The sequence below is a fragment of the Lonchura striata genome, chromosome 25 (assembly GCF_046129695.1).
Source record: "Lonchura striata isolate bLonStr1 chromosome 25, bLonStr1.mat, whole genome shotgun sequence".
Lineage (NCBI taxonomy): Eukaryota > Metazoa > Chordata > Aves > Passeriformes > Estrildidae > Lonchura > Lonchura striata.
Window position 1 is genome coordinate 3625669 of NC_134627.1, and position 22160 is coordinate 3647828.

The 22160-nt window shown below is 56.5% G+C and overlaps 4 gene segments (V, D, J or C); all 4 read left to right on the forward strand.

Moving 5' to 3' along the window:
• The first annotated feature begins 1030 nt into the window (after nt 1-1030).
• Nucleotides 1031-2159, forward strand: LOC144247467 (T cell receptor alpha variable 4-like). The segment is given in 2 exon segments: nt 1031-1175; nt 1699-2159. Coding segments are annotated over 2 exon segments (516 nt in total).
• Nucleotides 2160-11455: 9296 nt separating this feature from the next.
• Nucleotides 11456-13106, forward strand: LOC110468456 (T cell receptor alpha variable 36/delta variable 7-like). The segment is given in 3 exon segments: nt 11456-11732; nt 12581-12907; nt 13096-13106. Coding segments are annotated over 3 exon segments (615 nt in total).
• A 591-nt stretch (nt 13107-13697) lies between these two features.
• LOC144247468 (T cell receptor alpha variable 4-like) lies at nt 13698-14691 on the forward strand. The segment is given in 2 exon segments: nt 13698-13762; nt 14244-14691. Coding segments are annotated over 2 exon segments (513 nt in total).
• A 2720-nt stretch (nt 14692-17411) lies between these two features.
• LOC144247469 (T cell receptor alpha variable 4-like) lies at nt 17412-19789 on the forward strand. The segment is given in 3 exon segments: nt 17412-17556; nt 18055-18374; nt 19751-19789. Coding segments are annotated over 3 exon segments (414 nt in total).
• Nucleotides 19790-22160: the final 2371 nt, after the last annotated feature.

Consider the following 22160-nt stretch of genomic DNA (forward strand, 5'->3'; position numbering starts at 1 on the left):
GGCGCCACGGGGCAGGACACGGTCACCCAGGATAATGGACCAGTCACAGTGAAGCAGGGACACCCCTTCCACACCACCTGCAAATACCAGAGCACTAATTTTGGGGGATTGTTCTGGTACCAGCTGCGGCAAGGCCAAGCCCCACAGCTGCTCTCCTATCAAGCAGGGAGTGGCCCCAAGCACAGCGGCCGGATCACCACGCACCTGAACACCACGAGCAAATCCAGTGTCCTGCAGCTGGAGGAAGTGGAGCTCTCTGACACTGCCTGGTACCTCTGTGCTCTGCGAGACACCCTGGTGCAGGGAGCTGCCTCGGCTGTGCAACAAGGAAGGGCAGGGAGGGGATGTGTCAGTGCAAGGCTGAGCTTGGGGAAGGGACCCTGATCTCATCCTGGTGTTCATCAGATTTTCCATCCACATGCGTGTACTATGGTCTGATGGTTTTGACGCCATCCATCGTAGCACATCCATTGCAAAACACTTTTGTATTATTTTGATTCATGTCTGCATTGTGCAGTCTCTAATGAAATTAAAATCTCCCCTCTACTTGCCTGGGTCCTTGTCCTGCCACATTGCAGCCCTGCTGCTTTTGCCCCACATGTCCCCAGCAGAGCCCAGCGCTGGTTGTGTGTTCCTGCCTTGTGAGCTCTCGGAGCAGCCCCGTTTGCACGGACACACGGGAAGCACGGATTTTTCTGTGGCTCCACGGCGCTGAGCACGGCCCTGGCTGTGTCCGTGTGTGTCCCTCATCGGGAGGGAATTTGCTGCCTCTGCCAGGGCCCCGAGCGCTGCTGTGGCCCTGAAGAGCACAGAGCAGCAGCTTGCCAGGCTCCCGCAGAGCCTGAGCGCAGCCGAGCGGGGCCGGCAGCTGCCCGCTGCAGATGGTGCGGGCTGGATCTGCTCCCCACGCGGGGCGGCTGCTGTGTGCGATGGGACACAGCTGGCTCTTGTCGCGGGCCGTGTCCAACGTGCTGGTGGCGCTGCTGAAGGTGCTGCTGCGGGGAGAGGCGGGGGCTGATTTGGGCCGGGGCGGAGCTGGCGGCGTTGCAGAGGAGGCGGCACGGCCGCAGCAGAGCCGGGGCTGAGGGGCACAGCGAGGCTCGGCCGGCGGAGCGGCGGCATGCGGCGGTGTCGGGGCGCGGGGCTGGCGGCGCTGCCCGCGCTGCTGCTGCTCGGTGAGCGGGGAAGGAAGCAGTGCGGGTGGTCGGGGGGCTGTGTTAGACTCTTCTGTCCCTAAGATTCATCTCTAACTCCTTTTCTCCCTTTCAGTTCTTGTTTGCTCCCTGACCCCTCCTCTACTGTCATGGCGGTTTTTTTTTTGCCTCAGTGAAGTCCTCCCAGCCTTTTTTACTCCGTTTTTTTATCCATCCATCCATCCATCCATCCATCCATCCATCCATCCATCCATCCATCCATCCATCCATCCATCCATCCTTCCACCCATCCGTCCGTCCCTCCCTCCCTCCCTCCCCTCTCTTCCTCCAGGGAAATCTATTTTCCTCATTCAATTTTTCTCGTAAAAGTTGCAATTGACCGTCAAAATACCCTTCATAAATTCGTGTCCCCAGCCAAACGCTCTCGGATAAATAATCTATTCATACTCTATTATCGAGACATATCTCGTGTAACGCTCCTCCTTTCCCATCTCTCCCTCCTTTTTCTGTGAAAGAAAAGTGATTGTTCTTTTCCCGGTGGCAGTGGCTGTGGCCAGAGCCCAGATAGAGCAGGAGCCGTCATTGGAGACCACCGAGGGCACCGGCATCAACATCACCTGCTCACATCCCAAAATCCAGACCAGCGAAACGATCTACTGGTACCGTCTGCTCCCGGGCCGGGGACCAGAATTCTTCGCGAGCATTCTCAAAGACTCCAAAAAGCTGCCGGCCATTGCAGTAGAGCTGTGGGTGTCGGCAGACCGGCGCTGGAGCGCGCTGCGGCTCGGCTGGCCCCGGCGCGGGGACGCGGCCGTGTATTACTGCGCGCTGGGCCACGGGCAGAGGAGCCGGGGCTGCGGCCGGGCACGAACCGGCGCGGGCGGGGCCGGGCGGGGCCAGCAGGGGGCGCTGCCGCTCCGGCCGCCGGGGCCGCCTCGCCCCGCTCGGCCCGGGATCCCGGGGCGCTGCCGCCGCCGGCACCGGCAATGGGACCGAGGCCCGTAATGGCACTGGCACCGGCACCGACATCAGCACCGCCACCGACTCCAGCATTGACACCAGCACTGACAATGACAACGGCAGCTCCAGCTTGCAGTCACCGAGCTTCTGTCACGGTCCGCTTATAGCGCGGTGTCGTGATGGTTCTTTAGCCGATCCCAAAGTGCAAAAGAAAAACAGCAGGGGACTATCAGTTTAATGACAACAAATGCACATTTATTAGGGGCCAAGATAATAAATGCGATATTGGAGTCAGAAAATAAATAAAAATAAGAGAGAGAGAGAGAGAGAGAGAGAGAGAGAGAGAGAAAGGGGCATAGGAATAACCACCAACACAGGTGAGATGAGATCCTCACTGATCCGGACAATGGGGATCTGACTTGTTGTGTTTGGGGGAGTCTCCAAAGTCCTACCCAACCCAGGGGCCCGGTTATAGTCCACAGAGGGGAAAAGGGGGGAACATGCAGAACAATGAGAATCTATTGAAATTGCTGTGGGGTGGACAGCTGCATCTACTGAAAATTATCCAGGCAAGATGAACACAATGAAGAATAAGTCCATTGAAGTTACTGGAGAAGAACAGGTCATGTCATTCTCCCCCTCACTCCCTGTGGGAGGGGTCTCAGTCTCAGTCCTTGGGGAGAGGGTTCTTGATCTTTGTCTGTCACGGTGGTAATGAGGCAGAGGAGGGGTGTTCAGTGAGAGACCACCAGACTCACCCCAAGAGTTCATTTGGCTTAAAGGTGGAGACTGAAGCAGGAATTGTAGCAGGATGCCCGTGCTGGTTCCTGCTGGGTCGTCACCAAGTCCTTTCCAAGTTCTTGCCATGCCTGGTTCAGAACAGCTGGCATTAGGGCGCAGTGGCTGTACCGGCACTGTTGCCTTCTCCAAGCCATAACTGCAGTGGGGGGGTTTCTCCTTGTCATGGCAATCAGCAGACAAATGAGTGAGGGTCTTCAGACGGTGTCTTACAACAGGCCGAAGTTCACCCTCTGGAAGTCCTGAGTAGAGATTGTGTTGATTTCCCTTCCTTTACAGAATATTGAAAACCCTGTCATTTCATAGTTGTTGTGCCCAACACAACCTCCAGCCACCACATCTCCCAGGGGCCATCTGAGAGTCCGTCCTCCTTGGCACTGCAGAGGTTCCCACACGGTGCCTGTCTACCTGCCCCATACAGGGAGACGAGACTGAAGGGCCCCACCAGGCTGCCCATGCTGGCACCGCACTGCCAAGGGGAGACAAAGAAAACAAAGAAAAGGGAAAGGCAAAGCCTTGCAGCTGTTCTGGGACCAACACTGAGAAATGTCCATCCTTTGCCCAGCACCTTGTTCTGAGGAACCTGAGTTGTCCCCATGGGGCTTTCCAGCATCTGCTTCAGGGCAGGGACCTTGTGCCATAGCAGCACCTGGAAATGCCAGCCGGGTCACAGTCCCCAGAGCTGATGGGCACGTGGTCACAGCTGAGGATGCTGCCAACAGCAGCCGGGGTGGAGGATCCCAGCCCGGTGTTCTGTGGGAAGGAGCTGAGCATGGGGCCGGGCAGGGTCACCAGCACGGGGGAGGGCTCAGTGCCGACGGTGGAGTCCTGGCACTGCCTGGCACAGGGCTCATTGCAGCTCTTGGCCAGCGGGGTGGGACCGCAGGGCCGGCATGGCCAGCACGGGCTGTAGCAGGACACGGCTCCAAGTGAAAAGTGCACCCGGCAGAGGGAGCAGACAAGAAGCAGAGAGCACAGGGGTGAATGAGAGCAACCAAGGCCACTGCTGAGTTGGGAGCTGGAGCCGCGGCAAGGAGCTTTCTTCCTTGCCCTGCAAATAGCAGCCTGGCCCAGAGTGTGTCTCCTAATTTCTTAAGCATGAGACCCTACAGACACTATTCTGCTTTTCTCTATTATCCAATGTCTCAGATATATATTTGTCTTCAGTGCGGACAGAGCACAGAAAAAAACAATCTCCACTGACATATTTGTCACGTGGATAATTTTTTAAGTTTAAGAGAAAGGGAAGGGGTATCAGACTGACCTGGTTTCAAGAGTCACAAGGAACCTGTGTGCAGCTGATCAATGATGTAGCAGCCTCCACATTTGTCCAGGGAAGAGACACTGAAATGCACTCCCAGCTTCTTGAGCTGTCCTTTTCCAGCTGCTCTAAACATCACGGTCTGCTCCTGCCAATTGCCAGCCCCAACAAGGATGGTATCACCCAGGTTTGGATTTTAGATTCATTCTGTTAGAATTTTTGGGAGTACCTCAGCATGGCTAGGATTGCTCACACATATACAGACACATGGACCCACAGACACAGATACAAGGACAGACAGACACACGGACACACAGCTGCAAAGACACACAGACACACGGACAGGACTCTCCAAGCCAGTGCACAGCTGCTTTTCCCTGAGGTGCATCAGTTTGGTTTCGTGTACACAGAGAAAGGCTGAGGCTTTATGCCCAGCTCCTGTATCCGTGGAAGTGGGTTTCTTTCCAGTGCCCTGAAGGACAATTCGGGAGTCCCCAGCATGACAGCAAAGGAGAGATGTGAGTGAACAGATGATGGAGGGCCTGTCAATGCTCAGCTCCACGATACCAGCCCGATCCCTGCCCCCAGCCCGGCGCCGCCGCTTCCGCCGCGCAGAGCCCCGAGCGCCGCCCCGCTGGCACCGCGCTCGCCTCCCCTCCGTTCCCTGGCCGGAGCCGGCGAGAGCCCGAGCAGCGGCGGCGCAGGGCTCTGGGCCGGGGCGGAGCTGGCGGCGTTGCAGAGGAGGCGGCACGGCCGCAGCAGAGCCGGGGCTGAGGGGCACAGCGAGGCTCGGCCGGCGGAGCGGCGGCATGCGGCGGTGTCGGGGCGCGGGGCTGGCGGCGCTGCCCGCGCTGCTGCTGCTCGGTGCGAGGGGATGACGATCGGGCTGCGTCTGGGACTGGGGTGATCCTGCTCGTCCCCGCAGGCTGCAGTCTTGCCTGGTTTCTTCTTAGAACTCTTCTCGAGAGCTGTTCTGCCATTCATCCCTCCCTCTTCTCCATCTCGTAGTCCCTCAGAGGTCTCCTGATTCTACTCTTATGTCCAACCCCGTTCGAGCATTCCATTCCTCTCCTTAATTACTTATAAAGCCATTCCTTAGCACTTCTAACTTTTCTTCTTTTCATTTAGTTCTTTTTCCCACATCCTCCCGTTCCCCAGTGACTGCACCGTTCTTTCTGTCATTCCCACATTCATCTCTCCACAAAGCAATAATGGACACTTCCATTCTTGCTTATCGTGAACTTCTCGGTCCTGTTCTTCTAATCATCTCTGTACATTCCTGACTGCTTCTGAGGAATTTGATCTGTGCAGTGGAGCAGGGTAGAATTTGATGTTTCGCCATTTTTCTCCCCGGCAGTGGCTTCAATCAGAGCCCAGGTAGAGCAGGAGCCATTCCTGGAGACAACCGAGGGCACCGGCATCAACATCACCTGCTCACATCCTAAAAAACAGACCGAGGAATACATTCATTTCTACCGTCAGCTCCCGGGCCGAGCACCCGAATTCCTCACCCTCGCTGCTAGAGGCTCCAAGGAGGTGCCGGCCATAGCGGGAGAGCTGCGGGTGTCGGAGGACGGGCGCTGGAGCGCGCTGCGGCTCGGCTGGCCCCGGCGCGGGGACGCGGCCGTGTATTACTGCGCGCTGGGCCACGGGCAGAGGAGCCGGGGCTGCGGCCGGGCACGAACCGGCGCGGGCGGGGCCGGGCGGGGCCAGCAGGGGGCGCTGCCGCTCCGGCCGCCGGGGCCCGCGCGGCCCCGCAGCTCCTTCCTCTGCCCCGAGCCCGCCCGCACCGACCCCGCACGGCCCCGCACGGCCTCACAACCCGCCCGCACCCTGCGCTCGCACGCTCGCCGCGCACAGCCCGGCCTCCCCTCGCTCCCGAGCCCGCCGCCGCCTCGCACCCAACTGCTGCGCCCAAAGGCGCCTCTGCCAGCGCCTCTCGCCCTCCGGCCGCGCCTGCTGCTGCTGATGCTCTCAGCCGGCTCTGCAAAGCAAAGAGCTGCTCCTTCAGAGCTATTGGGCTGCGAACTGACCGAGCTGCTGCACTGACACGCACACGGGCTAATTCATGGAGTGCTGTCACCTCAGTGGGTCATGGCATGAGAGGGGTTTGCAGTCAGACTTTCTGAGCTGACAAAGGAATCCCCATCTCTGTCGCTGTAGAAATGTCTCTGTTCCATACTGCAAGTGTCATATGAATCAGCATTCTCACCTGGATGTGTAAATGAGGTGTGCTCTCTATCCCTCCTGAGCATGGAAATCACTTCTCTACATGCTTCGTTCCCATCATCACTTTTCCCCAGACACTCATGAGTGAGCATATTCAGCACCTTCCTGAAACAGTAGAACAGCCGGGAAGTAAAACAGTAAATTGCGAGGAGTAGAGGAGCATTTCAAATCCTCGAAGCACTCCTTCACACCCACCTGCCCCATTAAACTAGTTAGTCTTTTCCCTTCACGTTACTAACCTGCCAAGCATCCAGAAGAACAACTGCCAGAATTTAGCAATGGTGCAAGTGTTGGAGGGAGACACTTGAAAGACTGAGCTCCACATCAGGTTTCTCTCCTGACACTTGTTCTAGAGACCCCGTTTCCTTTGGGGACAGGAGCCTTTCAGCATCTTGAGGAACTCCATGGGCTGAGCAAGTTCAGCAGAGGCCACAGTCAGGGCATGTGAAAGGCGAGAGTGTCTGGTTCTCCGAGGCTCACATCACGTTCATTTTCCTTTCCAAGGGAGGAACAAGGAACAGGGAAAGTGATGAACAAAGCACAACAAATGACACCTGTCTGGCAGTGGGTGATAAAGGAGAGCAGTGGGGAGCTCAGAGCTCTTCTGCTTCCAATTGATGGGCCATTAGGAAACTGCTGTAAAGTGGCTCGGGCCGAGCGCTGCCAGTGGCAAGAAGAGACAAGTGGAATAGGAGGATAAAGGAGGTGTGACGAGGATTTATGGGATTAGGGAGCACAAATAATGGAATGCTTCTCAATCTGTGCAGTCTTGAGCGTCGGAGTGGTCCAAAGGTCGTCTGGATTTGGGGATTAGCAGTGACACCACAGAGCGGAGGACACCTCGGGAAGGTGAGAAAGCTCAGTGGGGAAGAAGCTCCTGAGCTGCCAAGTGCCCAGGCTGTTGCCTTCAGGGGAAGGCAAGGCGACCTGGTTTCAAGGAACAGCACGGCAGCCCAGTCTCCCCTGGGCCACTCGGGCCAACGACACACGCAGGCACCAGTGTGGTGGACGGTCGAAAGCCTTTATTATCTTATCTCATGGGTTTAAATAGTCTTGGGGCACTCTGCTACGTCAGGGGGGGGTTGGTAGGGTCTCTAGGGTTAGTCAGGAGTGGAAAACTACTGGGTTAGGTGTGGTTACATTCTTTGGGGTAAATGGATAACATGTTGGAGGGTGAGAGGGGGAAGGGGTCTTTCTTTCCGTCACATCCCGAAATCTTCCGTTCGCCTGTCCCTATCTACTACATCTCCCCCCTCCTTTTCATAAGTAACATGAGGTAGTCGTAGATATAGGCACTGGAGTGAGGTACAAACTTGTAACTTGGTAAGGAAAAAAGGGTTTTTGGTAAACCTGAGTAAATCTCGCAAGGTGAGTTTCGAAGGCTTTTTGCAGCTGACTGTGTTCGCACTTTTTGGTTTACAGCATTTGTTGCTGGCCCACGAACAGAATGTTCACCCGTTCTAGACGGGCCTGAACAAACGAGACTAGCTTGTTCAGCAGGCATGGTCCTATGGTAACAGCTAAAAGCAGTATTGCCAGTGGACCTACCAGGGCAGAAATTAAAGTGGTGAGCCAAGGTGATTGATTGAACCAGGATTCGAACCAGCTCTGCTGGGTTTCCCTGTCTCTCTTTCTTTGAGCCAGTCTATCTCGGAGTTCTGCCATGGAGTCTTTAACGACTCCTGTATGATCTGCATAAAAGCAGCATTCCTCTTTCAAAGCTGCACACAGTCCTCCTTGTTGCATGAACAAGAGGTCCAGTCCTCGCCTATTCTGTAAAACTACTTCTGAAAGCGAAGAGACTGATTTCTCTAGATAGGAGATGGATTTCTCGATCCTCTGCAGGTCTTCATCGATGGTCATTTGCAGCTGAGAGAGTCCGTGCTGTTGGGTTGCGATGGCTGAGACACCTGTGGCTGTACCAGCTGCTCCCAGGCCGAGCAGCATTGCGATAGTTATACCTGTGATTATTTCTCTTTTGTGCAGTCTGTCAGGTTCTTCGAAAAGGTGGTACACTTCTTCATCTGAGTGGTATAGGACTCTAGGAACAATCAGAACTTGGACACAGAAGTCAATAGAGTCATTAAATTTGGCAAGGAACACACAAGGACTCACTCCGGATCGCTGGCAAACCCACATCCCAGATGCGGATGGGACCACCCACTTACCGATCTTTCTGTTGGGCTTGACAACTTTAGTGCAGAAGTTGCCTTTTTGCTTTGCTAAAGTTGCATTACCAAAACATTTGCCTTGTCCTGTGATTTGACTCAGGGTGATTCCTCTGCGGGGAGTGTCCCATCTGCACTGGTGGGGGTGCACTGGCTGTGGAGTAACTGAAGGGGGTGTCTAAAGCAATGCCTTAGTAGAAAGGGGGTTTAACATCATAACAAAGCCAACAGGAGTTAGTCAGGTTCGGTTTGGTTTCGTTTAGGGTTAGAAAGGTAGCTTCTAGTATATAAACACAGGGGTGTTCCACGGGCTGGTGGAGGGTTCTATGTGACCCTTTTGCAGCTCGAGGTCGACCAGTTCCAGCAAGGCTGCCATTCGAGGCTTTGACAGGGGCCACTGCTCGACCCATACGGGGTCTGGTGATTTCCAAGTCAGTTTGGTTGGCAGCAGTGGGTGTACGGCAGTGGCTCTTATTATAAATTTGTAATCCTGACTCCTAACATAGCAAGGATGTCCCTTCCTATCAGGGGTGGAGAGTTTTGCAAAATGTAGGGGTGGATTGCTACTGTTTGTTCTGGTCCCTTTTTTGTATGAAGCGTTATGGCTACTAATTGGGTGCTTTTCCAAGCTCGGGACGGCCCTCCCACTCCGTTCACTGGGGGGACTTCTTTGCATTGCCAGTGTCGGGGCCACAGTGCTTGGGGAAAAATCGAGCAGTCTGCTCCTGTGTCTGCCCAAAACTGAAGCCCTATGACATGGGGGTCCTGACTGCCATAAAGGCGGCACGTCCCCCACACCTTCGGTGGCTCCTTCCCTATTTTCATGGCCAGGGCCACCCAGGGGTCCCGTTCTGGGGCGTCCCCTGCTGACCCTGCGGCACAGGCGCTGTTTGCGGCGGTAGTGGGTACGAAGGTACCGCAGGCTGTGTTGCGAAATTCGCTGGTGAGGGTACGAAGCTGGCTGTCTCCTGTGGGGGTATGGGGTATAAGGGCGCCCCGTCCCACTGGGGGTTGGCATAGATGGGCTGCCTTGCATTTGCAGCGGGAGGAGGCTGGGTGCAGCCCGCACGCCCCCTCCCTCTCCCGTTTCCCTGGGGCCGGGACCTGCAGTCCTTGGCCAGATGCCCCTTCCTCCCGCAGCTCCAAACAGGCTCTTCTCGGGCGTGCTTGGGGTGGAGGCGCCGCGGCGGGCTGCCATGCCAGCTGGGGACAGCTCAGCGCAGGCTATTTTTATTTCTCCCCAGTCGGTAAACTGGGCTGGTTTGTATTGTGGCTGCTTTTCGGTGCGGCTTAAAGCTTTACTTGGTTTTGTTTTAAATTGCATTGGCTCTATTCTCTTCGTCTCAGAGTCCCAGCCGGCTCCCGGCAGCTCTTCCGAGCTGCCGGAGCTGCTGCCGGACTCCGAGTCGGAAGTCGAATGCCAGCGCACTTCCGGGGCTCGGTGCCGTTTTGCGCGGCTCCGACCCCGCTCCTCCCCCCGGGGGTGGCGCCGCTGCCGCTCCCCGGGCTCGCCCTGCCTCCTGCAGGGGTGGGTTTCTCCCTTATATGGTGGCAGCGTCAGGCGCGGCTGCCGATCGGCTCCGAGCCCTCTGCCGCTCTCCTCCTCTTTCTCCCGCACACGCGCATTAGCGAAACTCCGCGCCTCTGGGCTCTTTGCGCCGAGACTGCCCGCGCCCTGCCCCTCCCCTTGGCTGCCGGCGCCATTTTCAAAGGCGTATGGAGGCGGCGTGGGCAGCATCCCCTCCCGAGCCGCGGCTCCCGCGGCTCTGGCTTCCCCCGCCAGTCCCTGCCAACAGAGCTCTGCGCGCTGCTGCACCTCCGGTACCGGGTCACCGACCGGCGGTGGCGGGGCGGATGGGGAAGCCGCGGATTTTTGGGAGGTTTCCGCGGGGGGTCCCGGGCCCCGGCCCGGGGAGGGGGGCGACGCGCCGGGCCCCCCCGGATCCCCGCTCCCGGGCGGGTCACCCTCAGGGGCGGTTTGCGTTGCCGCTCCTACCCCTAGCTTGGGTGTAACCAATAAACACGTACGCGCTGCGCTCCATGTCTCTTGCTCTTCTATTGCTCTGCGCAGGGCTTTCTCTACTTTTCCCCACGCCTTAAGGCATTTGCCGCTGCCTGAGGATTTCGTGTCCTCGGCCAGCGCGGCTGTGCATTTTTCCCATATCTCCGGATGCAAAACATCCACAGGGCGTTCAATTGCCCCACGCTCAAGCAGCCTTGCTATAGCAAGATAAAAGTCTTTGAGCTTACACTCAATTCCCCATTGCTTATGAACCTCACTTACGACCCTGGCAATGGCATCCATGATGATTGCGGGTCCTGGGACGTCTCCCTTGCCGAGAACACGGTCTTACCGGTCTGGCCGCTGCTCTTGTCCAGGCGACACCCGCTGCCCGAGCGAATTATTCCCGGGCTTCGGCACCAGTTATGTTGCCTTCAGGGGAAGGCAAGGCGACCTGGTTTCAAGGAACCGCACGGCAGCCCAGTCTCCCCTGGGCCACTCGGGCCAACGACACACGCAGGCACCAGTGTGGTGGACGGTCGAAAGCCTTTATTATCTTATCTCATGGGTTTAAATAGTCTTGGGGCACTCTGCTACGTCAGGGGGGGGTTGGTAGGGTCTCTAGGGTTAGTCAGGAGTGGAAAACTACTGGGTTAGGTGTGGTTACATTCTTTGGGGTAAATGGATAACATGTTGGAGGGTGAGAGGGGGAAGGGGTCTTTCTTTCCGTCACATCCCGAAATCTTCCGTTCGCCTGTCCCTATCTACTACACCAGGCCTGGCTGTGCAGCAGAGCTGGCCGTTCCAGCTGCGGAGGTGAGGACTCCACTGCGAGCTGAGCGGGAACAGCCCCTTGCCATGAGCGAGGCCCCAGAGGCACGGAATGCTCCCGGTGCCGACGGCTGAGGGAGCCTCGGCGGCTGCTGCTGGAGCAGCGACAAACGCACAAGGAGCATTTCAGGCGCTGCAAGGCCAGGGCATTGCTCTGCCTGCTCCCGCCGCTGCTGCCTTTGCTCCCGCCCAGAGCCGCTCCCGGCAGCTCCGTTCTCTCGGCGCTGCCGCGTGCTTTCGGACTCTTCCTCACTCAGCAAACACGCAGCTCGCTCTCGGCATGCACCTCGCATCTCTCATCCTCAGCGTCTTGCTGGCCCGGCTCCTGGGTAAGTCCTGCCTTTTCCCCCAAGGCACCCTTCTTCTCCTCCTCTTATTCTTGCCTCCAGGAAATCCTCAACAGCCTTATCAGGACCTTGTAAGGAAATATCAGTGATTAGAGAGGAAAGGCTGAGAAAACTCGGCTTCTCTTTGTGGTTTCGCAAGAGCTTGCTCAAGAAGTTCTTTGATTTGTAAGGGAAAGTGGAAGGGAAAGCAGAAAAATCTCGGACTACTTATCTGTTTTTTCTCCCACCTTCAACGCATCTCCCTCTACCTCTCTTTCGTCTCATCCTTTTCTTGTAACCTCAGAAGATCTCTGCTGTCTCCGCAATCCCACATTCTTCCTATTTTAATATAAATTCCCTCATCCCGTCAAAGCTGCTTCAGACACCGCACTGCTTTTAATTTCATTTTCTTAATAGGGCATCCCATTCTGCCTCCAGGCTGCCCCGGCTTCCAGAGTTCTCTGGGCTGCCAGAACAACCAGCAGCTCCCTCTTTCCAAGATTACCATTGTGTGTTCTCAGGGATTGAGCAACCCTCAGAGTTGACAGGATTGAGTCACAGGAAAGGGGACGCAGCATGGACCCTTCTGCTGTACCTCGATGAGTTTCTCAGCCTGATGGAGCACCTAAAATTTAGGCTGTTCCCGGGTCGTCTTAGAAGCAGATGTAGGAGCAGGGACACAAAGCAGCTCTTCTAACGGTTTTCCCGTGCTGAGAGCTCGGAAATCTTGCCCATAATCACTGTCACCTGTACTTCTGCATATCTGGTTGTGAAGACTGCTTTTGCATCCAATTTGTTTTTCCAACCTAGAGCCCTTCACTTTGGAGTGGCTCACCATCACTTTCTTCCAGGCGCCACGGGGCAGGACACGGTCACCCAGGATAATGGACCACTCACGGTGAAGCAGGGACAATCCTTTCACACCACCTGCAAATACCAGACCAATACTTTTAATGCCTTGTACTGGTACCAGCTGCGGAAAGGTCAAGCCCCGCAGCTGCTCTCCTATCAAGCAGGGAGTGGCCCCAAGCACAGCGGCCGGATCACCACGCACCTGAACACCACGGGCAAATCCAGTGTCCTGCAGCTGGAGGAAGTGGAGCTCTCTGACACTGCCTGGTACCTCTGTGCTCTGCGAGACACCCTGGTGCAGGGAGCTGCCTCGGCTGTGCAACAAGGCAGGGCAGGGAGGGGATGTGTCAGGGCAAGGCTGAGGTTGGGGAAGGGACCCTGATCTCATCCTGGTGTTCACCAGAAGTTGCATTCACATCTGTGTACTATGAACTGGAGGTTTGGACAGAATTCATTCTAGTACTTTCCATGACAAACTCATTTGGACTATTTTACTCATTCCTGCATTGTGCAGCGTCTGAGTAAAGAAAAGTCTCCCCTGTGCCTGCCTGAGACCTTGTCCTTCCACATTCCAGCCCTGCTGCTTTTGCCCCACATGTCCCCAGCAGAGCCCAGCGCTGGTTGTGTGTTCCTGCCTTGTGAGCTCTCGGAGCAGCCCCGTTTGCACGGACACACGGGAAGCACGGATTTTTCTGTGGCTCCACGGCGCTGAGCACGGCCCTGGCTGTGTCCGTGTGTGTTCCTCATCGGGAGGGAATTTGCTGCCTCTGCCAGGGCCCCGAGCGCTGCTGTGGCCCTGAAGAGCACAGAGCAGCAGCTTGCCAGGCTCCCGCAGAGCCTGAGCGCAGCCGAGCGGGGCCGGCAGCTGCCCGCTGCAGATGGTGCGGGCTGGATCTGCTCCCCACGCGGGGCGGCTGCTGTGTGCGATGGGACACAGCTGGCTCTTGTCGCTGGCCGTGCCCAACGTGCTGGTGGCGCTGCTGAAGGTGCTGCTGCGGGGAGAGGCGGGGGCAGATTTGGGCTGGGGCGGAGCTGGCGGCTTGTGGAGGAGGCGGCACGGCCGCAGCAGAGCCGGGGCTGAGGGGCACAGCGAGGCTCGGCCGGCGGAGCGGCGGCATGCGGCGGTGTCGGGGCGCGGGGCTGGCGGCGCTGCCCGCGCTGCTGCTGCTCGGTGCGCGGGGGTGCCGAAGGTGGGCCGCGGTCTGGGGATGGGGTGGATCTCGCAAGTCTCTACGGGGTGCCGTCCTGCCTGGCTTATTCACAGATCTCTGCCCGAGAGCTGTTCTCCTGTTCATCCTTCCCACTTCTCCATCCCAAACTATGCCAAACCTTCACAAGCAGTCCTGCTTTTTAACTCATGAAGTCAGTCCTTTGCCCTTGTTGCTTTTCTTCTTTTCTTTTTGTGCTTTCTCCCACATGATCCCTTTCTCTAGTGACTCTTCTATTCCTTCTATCATTTTAGCATGCATCTCTCCACAAGCAATTCCTGAACACTTCTATTGCTGCGTATCTTGACATCCTCTGGGAACTGTTTTCCTCCTCATCTCTCCGTGTTCCTGACTGCTTCTGCGGGCTTTGTTCTGGTGATTGGCAGGGAGAGCTGGATAGAAAGTAGGAGCTGAGATTTGTTCCTTTTGTCTCCCTGACAGTGGCTGCGGTCAGTGCCCAAGTGCAGCAGGAGCCATTCCTGGAGACCACCGAGGGCAGCAGCATCACCATCAAGTGCTCACACCCCAATATCCGGACCGGCGATTTTGTCTACTTCTTGCGTCAGCGGCCGGGCCAAACGCCCGAGCTTCTAGGGGTCAGTGCTAAAGGCTCCAAGGAGGTGCCGGCCATTGCGGGCCGCCTGACGGTGTCGGCAGACCGGCGCTGGAGCGCGCTGCGGCTCGGCTGGCCCCGGCGCGGGGACGCGGCCGTGTATTACTGCGCGCTGGGCCACGGGCAGAGGAGCCGGGGCTGCGGCCGGGCACGAACCGGCGCGGGCGGGGCCGGGCGGGGCCAGCAGGGGGCGCTGCCGCTCCGGCCGCCGGGGCCGCCTCGCCCCGCTCGGCCCGGGATCCCGGGGCGCTGCCGCCACCGGCACCGGCAATGGCACCGAGGCCCGTAATGGCACTGGCACCGGCACCGACATCAGCACCGCCACCGACTCCAGCATTGACACCAGCACTGACAATGACAACGGCAGCTCCAGCTTGCAGTCACCGAGCTTCTGTCACGGTCCGCTTATAGCGCGGTGTCGTGATGGTTCTTTAGCCGATCCCAAAGTGCAAAAGAAAAACAGCAGGGGACTATCAGTTTAATGACAACAAATGCACATTTATTAGGGGCCAAGATAATAAATGCGATAGTGGAGTCAGAAAATAAATAAAAATAAGAGAGAGAGAGAGAGAGAGAGAGAAAGGGCATAGGAATAACCACCAACACAGGTGAGATGAGATCCTCACTGATCCGGACAATGGGGATCTGACTTGTTGTGTTTGGGGGAGTCTCCAAAGTCCTACCCAACCCAGGGGCCCGGTTATAGTCCACAGAGGGGAAAAGGGGGGAACATGCAGAACAATGAGAATCTATTGAAATTGCTGTGGGGTGGACAGGTGCATCTACTGAAAACTATCCAGGCAAGATGAACACAATGAAGAATAAGTCCATTGAAGTTACTGGAGAAGAACAGGTCATGTCATTCTCCCCCTCACTCCCTGTGGGAGGGGTCTCAGTCTCAGTCCTTGGGGAGAGGGTTCTTGATCTTTGTCTGTCACGGTGGTAATGAGGCAGATGAGGGGTGTTCAGTGAAAGACCACCAGACTCACCCCAAGAGTTCATTTGGCTTAAAGGTGGAGACTGAAGCAGGAATTGTAGCAGGATGCCCGTGCTGGTTCCTGCTGGGTCGTCACCAAGTCCTTTCCAAGTTCTTGCCATGCCTGGTTCGGAACAGCTGGCATTAGGGTGCAGTGGCTGCACCAGCACTGTTGCCTTCTCCAAGCCATAACTGCAGTGGGGGGGTTTCTCCTTGTCATGGCAATCAGCAGACAAATGAGTGAGGGTCTTCAGACGGTGTCTTACAACAGGCCGAAGTTCACCCTCTGGAAGTCCTGAGTAGAGATTGTGTTGATTTCCCTTCCTTTACAGAATATTGAAAACCCTGTCATTTCATAGTTGTTGTGCCCAACACAACCTCCAGCCACCACATCTCCCAGGGGCCATCTGAGAGTCCGTCCTCCTTGGCAGTGCAGAGGTTCCTACACGGTGCCTGTCTACCTGCCCCAGACAGGGAGACGAGACTGATGGGCCCCACCAGGCTGCCCTTGCTGGCACCGCACTGCCAAGGGGAGACAAAGAAAACAAAGAAAAGGGAAAGGCAAAGCCTTGTAGCTGTCCTGGGACCAACACTGAGAAATGTCCATCCTTTGCCCAGCACCTTGTTCTGAGGAACCTGAGTTGTCCCCATGGGGCTTTCCAGCATCTGCTTCAGGGCAGGGACCTTGTGCAATAGCAGCACCTGGAAATTCCATCCGGGTCACAGTCCCCAGAGCTGATGGGCACTCAGTCACAGCTGAGGATGCTGCCAACAGCAGCCGGGGTGGAGGATCCCAGCCCGGTGTTCTGTGGGAAGGAGCTGAGCATGGGGCCGGGCAGGGTCACCAGCACGGGGGAGGGCTCAGTGCCGACGGTGGAGTCCTGGCACTGCCTGGCACAGGGCTCATTGCAGCTCTTGGCCAGCGGGGTGGGGCCGCAGGGCCGGCATGGCCAGCACGGGCTGTAGCAGGACACGGCTCCAAGTGAAAAGTGCACCCGGCAGAGGGAGCAGACAAGAAGCAGAGAGCACAGGGGTGAATGAGAGCAACCAAGGCCACTGCTGAGTTGGGAGCTGGAGCCTCGGCAAGGAGCTTTCTTCCTTGCCCTGCAAATAGCAGCCTGGCCCAGAGTGTGTCTCCTAATTTCTTAAGCATGAGACCCTACAGACACTATTCTGCTTTTCTCTATTATCCAATGTCTCAGATATATATTTGTCTTCAGTGCGGACAGAGCACAGAAAAAAACAATCTCCACTGACATATTTGTCACGTGGATAATTTTTTAAGTTTAAGAGAAAGGGAAGGGGTATCAGACTGACCTGGTTTCAAGAGTCACAAGGAACCTGTGTGCAGCTGATCAATGATGTAGCAGCCTCCACATTTGTCCAGGGAAGAGACACTGAAATGCACTCCCAGCTTCTTGAGCTGTCCTTTTCCAGCTGCTCTAAACATCACGGTCTGCTCCTGCCAATTGCCAGCCCCAACAAGGATGGTATCACCCAGGTTTGGATTTTAGATTCATTCTGTTAGAATTTTTGGGAGTACCTCAGCATGGCTAGGATTGCTCACACATATACAGACACATGGACCCACAGACACAGATACAAGGACAGACAGACACACGGACACACAGCTGCAAAGACACACAGACACACGGACAGGACTCTCCAAGCCAGTGCACAGCTGCTTTTCCCTGAGGTGCATCAGTTTTGTTTCGTGTACACAGAGAAAGGCTGAGGCTTTATGCCCAGCTCCTGTATCCGTGGAAGTGGGTTTCTTTCCAGTGCCCTGAAGGACAATTCGGGAGTCCCCAGCATGACAGCAAAGGAGAGATGTGAGTGAACAGATGACGGAGGGCCTGTCAATGCTCAGCTCCACGATACCAGCCCGATCCCTGCCCCCAGCCCGGCGCCGCCGCTTCCGCCGCGCAGAGCCCCGAGCGCCGCCCCGCTGGCACCGCGCTCGCCTCCCCTCCGTTCCCTGGCCGGAGCCGGCGAGAGCCCGAGCAGCGGCGGCGCAGGGCTCTGGGCCGGGGCGGAGCTGGCGGCGTTGCAGAGGAGGCGGCACGGCCGCAGCAGAGCCGGGGCTGAGGGGCACAGCGAGGCTCGGCCGGCGGAGCGGCGGCATGCGGCGGTGTCGGGGCGCGGGGCTGGCGGCGCTGCCCGCGCTGCTGCTGCTCGGTGCGCGGGGTTGAAGATAGGGCTGGGTCTGGGACTGGGGTGATCCCGCTCATCCCCGCAGGCTCCCGTCTTGCCTGGTTTCTTCTTAGAACTCTTCTCGAGAGCTGTTCTGCCATTCATCCCTCCCTCTTCTCCATCCCATAGTCCCTCAGAAGTCTCCTGATTCTACTCTTATGTCCAACCCCGTTCGAGCATTCCATTCCTCTCCTTCTTAATTACTTATAAAGCCATTCCTTAGCACTTCTAACTTTTCTTCTTTTCATGTAGTTCTTTTTCCCACATCCTCCCGTTCTCCAGTGACTTCACCGTTCTTCCTGTCATTCCATTATTCATGTCTCCACAAAGCAATAATGGACACTTCCATTCTTGCTTATCGTGAAGTCTTCTCGGTCCTGTTCTTTTAATCATCTCTGTACATTCCTGACTGCTTCTGAGGGATTTGATCTGTGCAGTGGAGCAGGGTAGAAATTGATGTTTCACCATTTTTCTCCCCGGCAGTGGCTTCAATCAGAGCCCAGGTGGAGCAGGAGCCATTCCTGGAGACAACCGAGGGCACCGGCATCAACATCACCTGCTCACATCCTAAAAAACAGACCGAGGAATACATTCATTTCTACCGTCAGCTCCCGGGCCGAGCACCCGAATTCCTCACCCTCGCTGCTAGAGGCTCCAAGGAGGTGCCGGCCATAGCGGGAGAGCTGCGGGTGTCAGAGGACGGGCGCTGGAGCGCGCTGCGGCTCGGCTGGCCCCGGCGCGGGGACGCGGCCGTGTATTACTGCGCGCTGGGCCACGGGCAGAGGAGCCGGGGCTGCGGCCGGGCACGAACCGGCGCGGGCGGGGCCGGGCGGGGCCAGCAGGGGGCGCTGCCGCTCCGGCCGCCGGGGCCCGCGCGGCCCCGCAGCTCCTTCCTCTGCCCCGAGCCCGCCCGCACCGGCCCCGCACGGCCCCGCACGGCCCCGCACGGCCTCACAACCCGCCCGCACCCTGCGCTCGCACGCTCGCCGCGCACAGCCCGGCCTCCCCTCGCTCCCGAGCCCGCCGCCTCCTCGCACCCAACTGCTGCGCCCAAAGGCGCCTCTGCCAGCGCCTCTCGCCCTCCGGCCACGTCTGCTGCTGCTGCTGCTCTCAGCCGGCTCTGCAAAGCAAAGAGCTGCTCCTTCAGAGCTATTGGGCTGCGAACTGACCGAGCAGCTGCACTGACCCAGGAACTAATTCATGGAGCGCTCCTTGGGTCATGTCATGAGAGAGGTGCAGAGAGAGGCTTTCTGAGGTGACAAAGGAATTCCCATCTCGGTCCCTGAAGAAATGTCTCTGTTCTATAGCACAAGGTGATTAAGGGCAGCATTCCTACCTAGATATCCAGGGCAAATGTGGTTACTGTCCCGCACTTCTCTACAGAGCTCTTGTCATCCTCAGGTTTCCCCAAACCACCATGAAAGAACATTCAGTATCTTCCTGAAATAGCAGAACATCTGGGAGGGAAAACAATAAATAGGCTGGGGTAGAGGAGGCATTCAAAGCATTAAAGAGTTCTCACACTCACATTCCACCTGAAAATCATTGGTCCCTTTTCCTTCCCAATAGTAACCTCTCGGGTATCCTGAAAAGCAGATGCCAGGATTTAGCAAATGCTGCAAGTGTTGGAGGTAGACAGTTTAAAGACTGAGCTCCACAGGATGTTTCTCTCCCGGGACTTACTCTAGAGAACCCTTTTACTTTTGAGGTCAGCAGATTTTCAATATCCTCATGGGGTTTTTTGGGCTGATCAAGTTCAACCGAGGCCACAGTCAGGGCATGGGAAAAGTGAGAGTGTCTGGTTCTCTGAGCCTCTCATCATGTCAATTTTCCTTCCGAAAGAGAAGAAAAAGGAGAGGAGAAAGTGATGAACAAAGCACACCTATGTGGCAGTCGGTGTTAAGGGGGGGAAGAGGGAGCTCAGAGCTCTCCAGCCTCTAATTTATTGGCCATTAGGGTACAATGGCTGTGGATGTGAATTGGCTCAGGCTGAGCTTTGTCAGTGACAAAGGCTCAGCAATTACGAGCGAGGACGTGGAATCCTCAGGAAAGGAGAGACTGCCAGTGATGTTTCTCTGGGATCAGCAACGATGGCTTCATCTGTCACTTCCCAGCACAAACGCTGGGAAGGAACCTCATCTCCCTGTAAACGTCTGACCCTGTTTTCTCTGCTCTGAAGCCTAAGAAGGTACAACCAACAAACGAGCCCATAGAATGAAAAGCTTTTACTTTGAAAAATTCTGATAACCTCAGGACCCACCACTTCTCTAGAAACTCCTTCTAAACCATGGGGAAGTGCAACACCTGCGTGAGAATGTTCCTGTTACAGGCATTATCATTACCTGCATCGTTGTTCATATCATTCCAGAAAGCTGTTTTCTGAAAAACTCAATTTAACATAAAACCAAAATGAGCAGTATGGGATCACTCTGGGGATGACTGGGCAAAGGGATGGGAGTGAGTGAGCTTGGAGAGAGACGCTCATCCCAGGCAGATGAAGAAATGCAGGGGAGAAGTGACAGGGACTGAGAAGCCTCCGGTTCCCAGAGGAAAGAGTAGTGACCCAGAGAGCTGAGGACACCTCGGGAAGGTGAGAAAGCCCAGTGGGGAAGAAGCCCCTGAGCTGCCAAGTGCCCAGGCCTGGCTGTGCAGCAGAGCTGGCCGTTCCAGCTGCGGAGGTGAGGACTCCACTGCGAGCTGAGCGGGAACAGCCCCTTGCCATGAGCGAGGCCCCAGAGGCACGGAATGCTCCCGGTGCCGATGGCTGAGGGAGCCTCGGCGGCTGCTGCTGGAGCAGCGACAAACGCACAAGGAGCTTTTCAGGCGCTGCAAGGCCAGGGCATTGCTCTGCCTGCTCCCGCCGCTGCTGCCTTTGCTCCCGCCCAGAGCCGCTCCCGGCAGCTCCGTTCTCTCGGCGCTGCCGCGTGCTTTCGGACTCTTCCTCACTCAGCAAACACGCAGCTCGCTCTCGGCATGCACCTCGCATCTCTCATCCTCAGCGTCTTGTTGGCCCGGCTCCTGGGTAAGTCCTGGCTCTTGCCAAAGGCACACTTCTTCTCTTCCTCTTCTTCTTACCCGCAGGAAATGCTCAACAGCCTTATCAGGACCTTGTAGGGAAATATCAATGATTAGAGGGGAAATGCTGAGAAAAATCGGCTCCTCTTAGTGGTTTTGCAAGTGTGTGCTCAAGAAGCTCTTCTGTTTGTAAAGGAAAAAGGAAGGGAGAGAAACTTTAGACCTCTGCTTTGTCTTTTCTCACCTTCAATCCATCGCCCTCCACCTGTCTCGTCTGATCCACGTGTAATCACCTCAGCAGATCTGAGTTATCGCTACAGTCCCACGTTTTTCCTACTGAAATGTACATTGCAGGATCCCGGTGAACCTGCCACGGGCACCTCAGAGTTCTCATTTCACTGACATTATCCGGGTGTCCCATTTTGCCTCCAGGTTGACACAGCTCTGCCACGGCTTCAAGAGTTCTCTGAGCTGGCAACACGACCAGGGCTCCCTCTTTCCAGTCTCAGGGTTGTATGTACTCAGGGATTGAGGAGCTTTCAGAGGTGACAGGGATGGGGGAGCAGGATGAACCTTTCTGCTGTACTTCGGTGGGCTCCTCAGGCAGCTGGAGGGATGCAGATCCAGCTCAAAAAATTCAAGTGTGTCAGGTTGTTCCCGGCTGCTCTGTGCAGAATGAGCAAGACCAGAGACACAGTCCAGCTCTCCTTTAGGTGATGCAGAGCAGAGAGCTCTGAACACCTACCCAAAACTTTTCAGGACTCTGCTACGAGGCAGGGAGCTTTCTCTACCGGGGTTTTGCATCCACATCATTTAGCTTCACATAGTAATTCCCTGTGGAACTGCTGAAGTTGGCTTTCTTCCAGGCGCCACGGGGCAGGACACGGTCACCCAGGATGATGGACCAGTCACGGTGAAGCAGGGACACTCCTTCCACACCACCTGCAAACACCAGAGCAGTAATTTTTATGCCTTGCTCTGGTACCAGCTGCGGCAAGGCCAAGCCCCACAGCTGCTCTCCTATCAAGCAGGGAGTGGCCCCAAGCACAGCGGCCGGATCACTACGCACCTGAACACCACAGGCAAATCCAGTGTCCTGCAGCTGGAGGAATGGAGCTCTCTGACAGTGCCTTGTACCTCTGTGCTCTGCGAGACACCCTGGTGCAGGGAGCTGCCTCGGCTGTGCAACAAGGCAGGGCAGGGAGGGGATGTGTCAGGGCAAGGCTGAGCTTGGGGAAGGAACCCTGATCTCACCCCAGTGATCACCAGAAGTTGCATCCACATGTGTGTACTATGGTCTGATTGTTTTGACCCCATCCGTCATAGCATATCCATTGCAAATGCGTTTTTGACTATTTTGACACATTTCTGCATTGTGCAGTCTCTAAAGAAAGAAAATTTTCTCCTCTGCGTGCCTGTGTCCTTGTCCCGCCACACTCCAGCCCTGCAGCTTTTGCCCCACATGTCCCCAGCAGAGCCCAGCGCTGGTTGTGTGTTCCTGCCTTGTGAGCTCTCGGAGCAGCCCCGTTTGCACGGACACACGGGAAGCACGGGTTTGTCTGTGGCTCCACGGC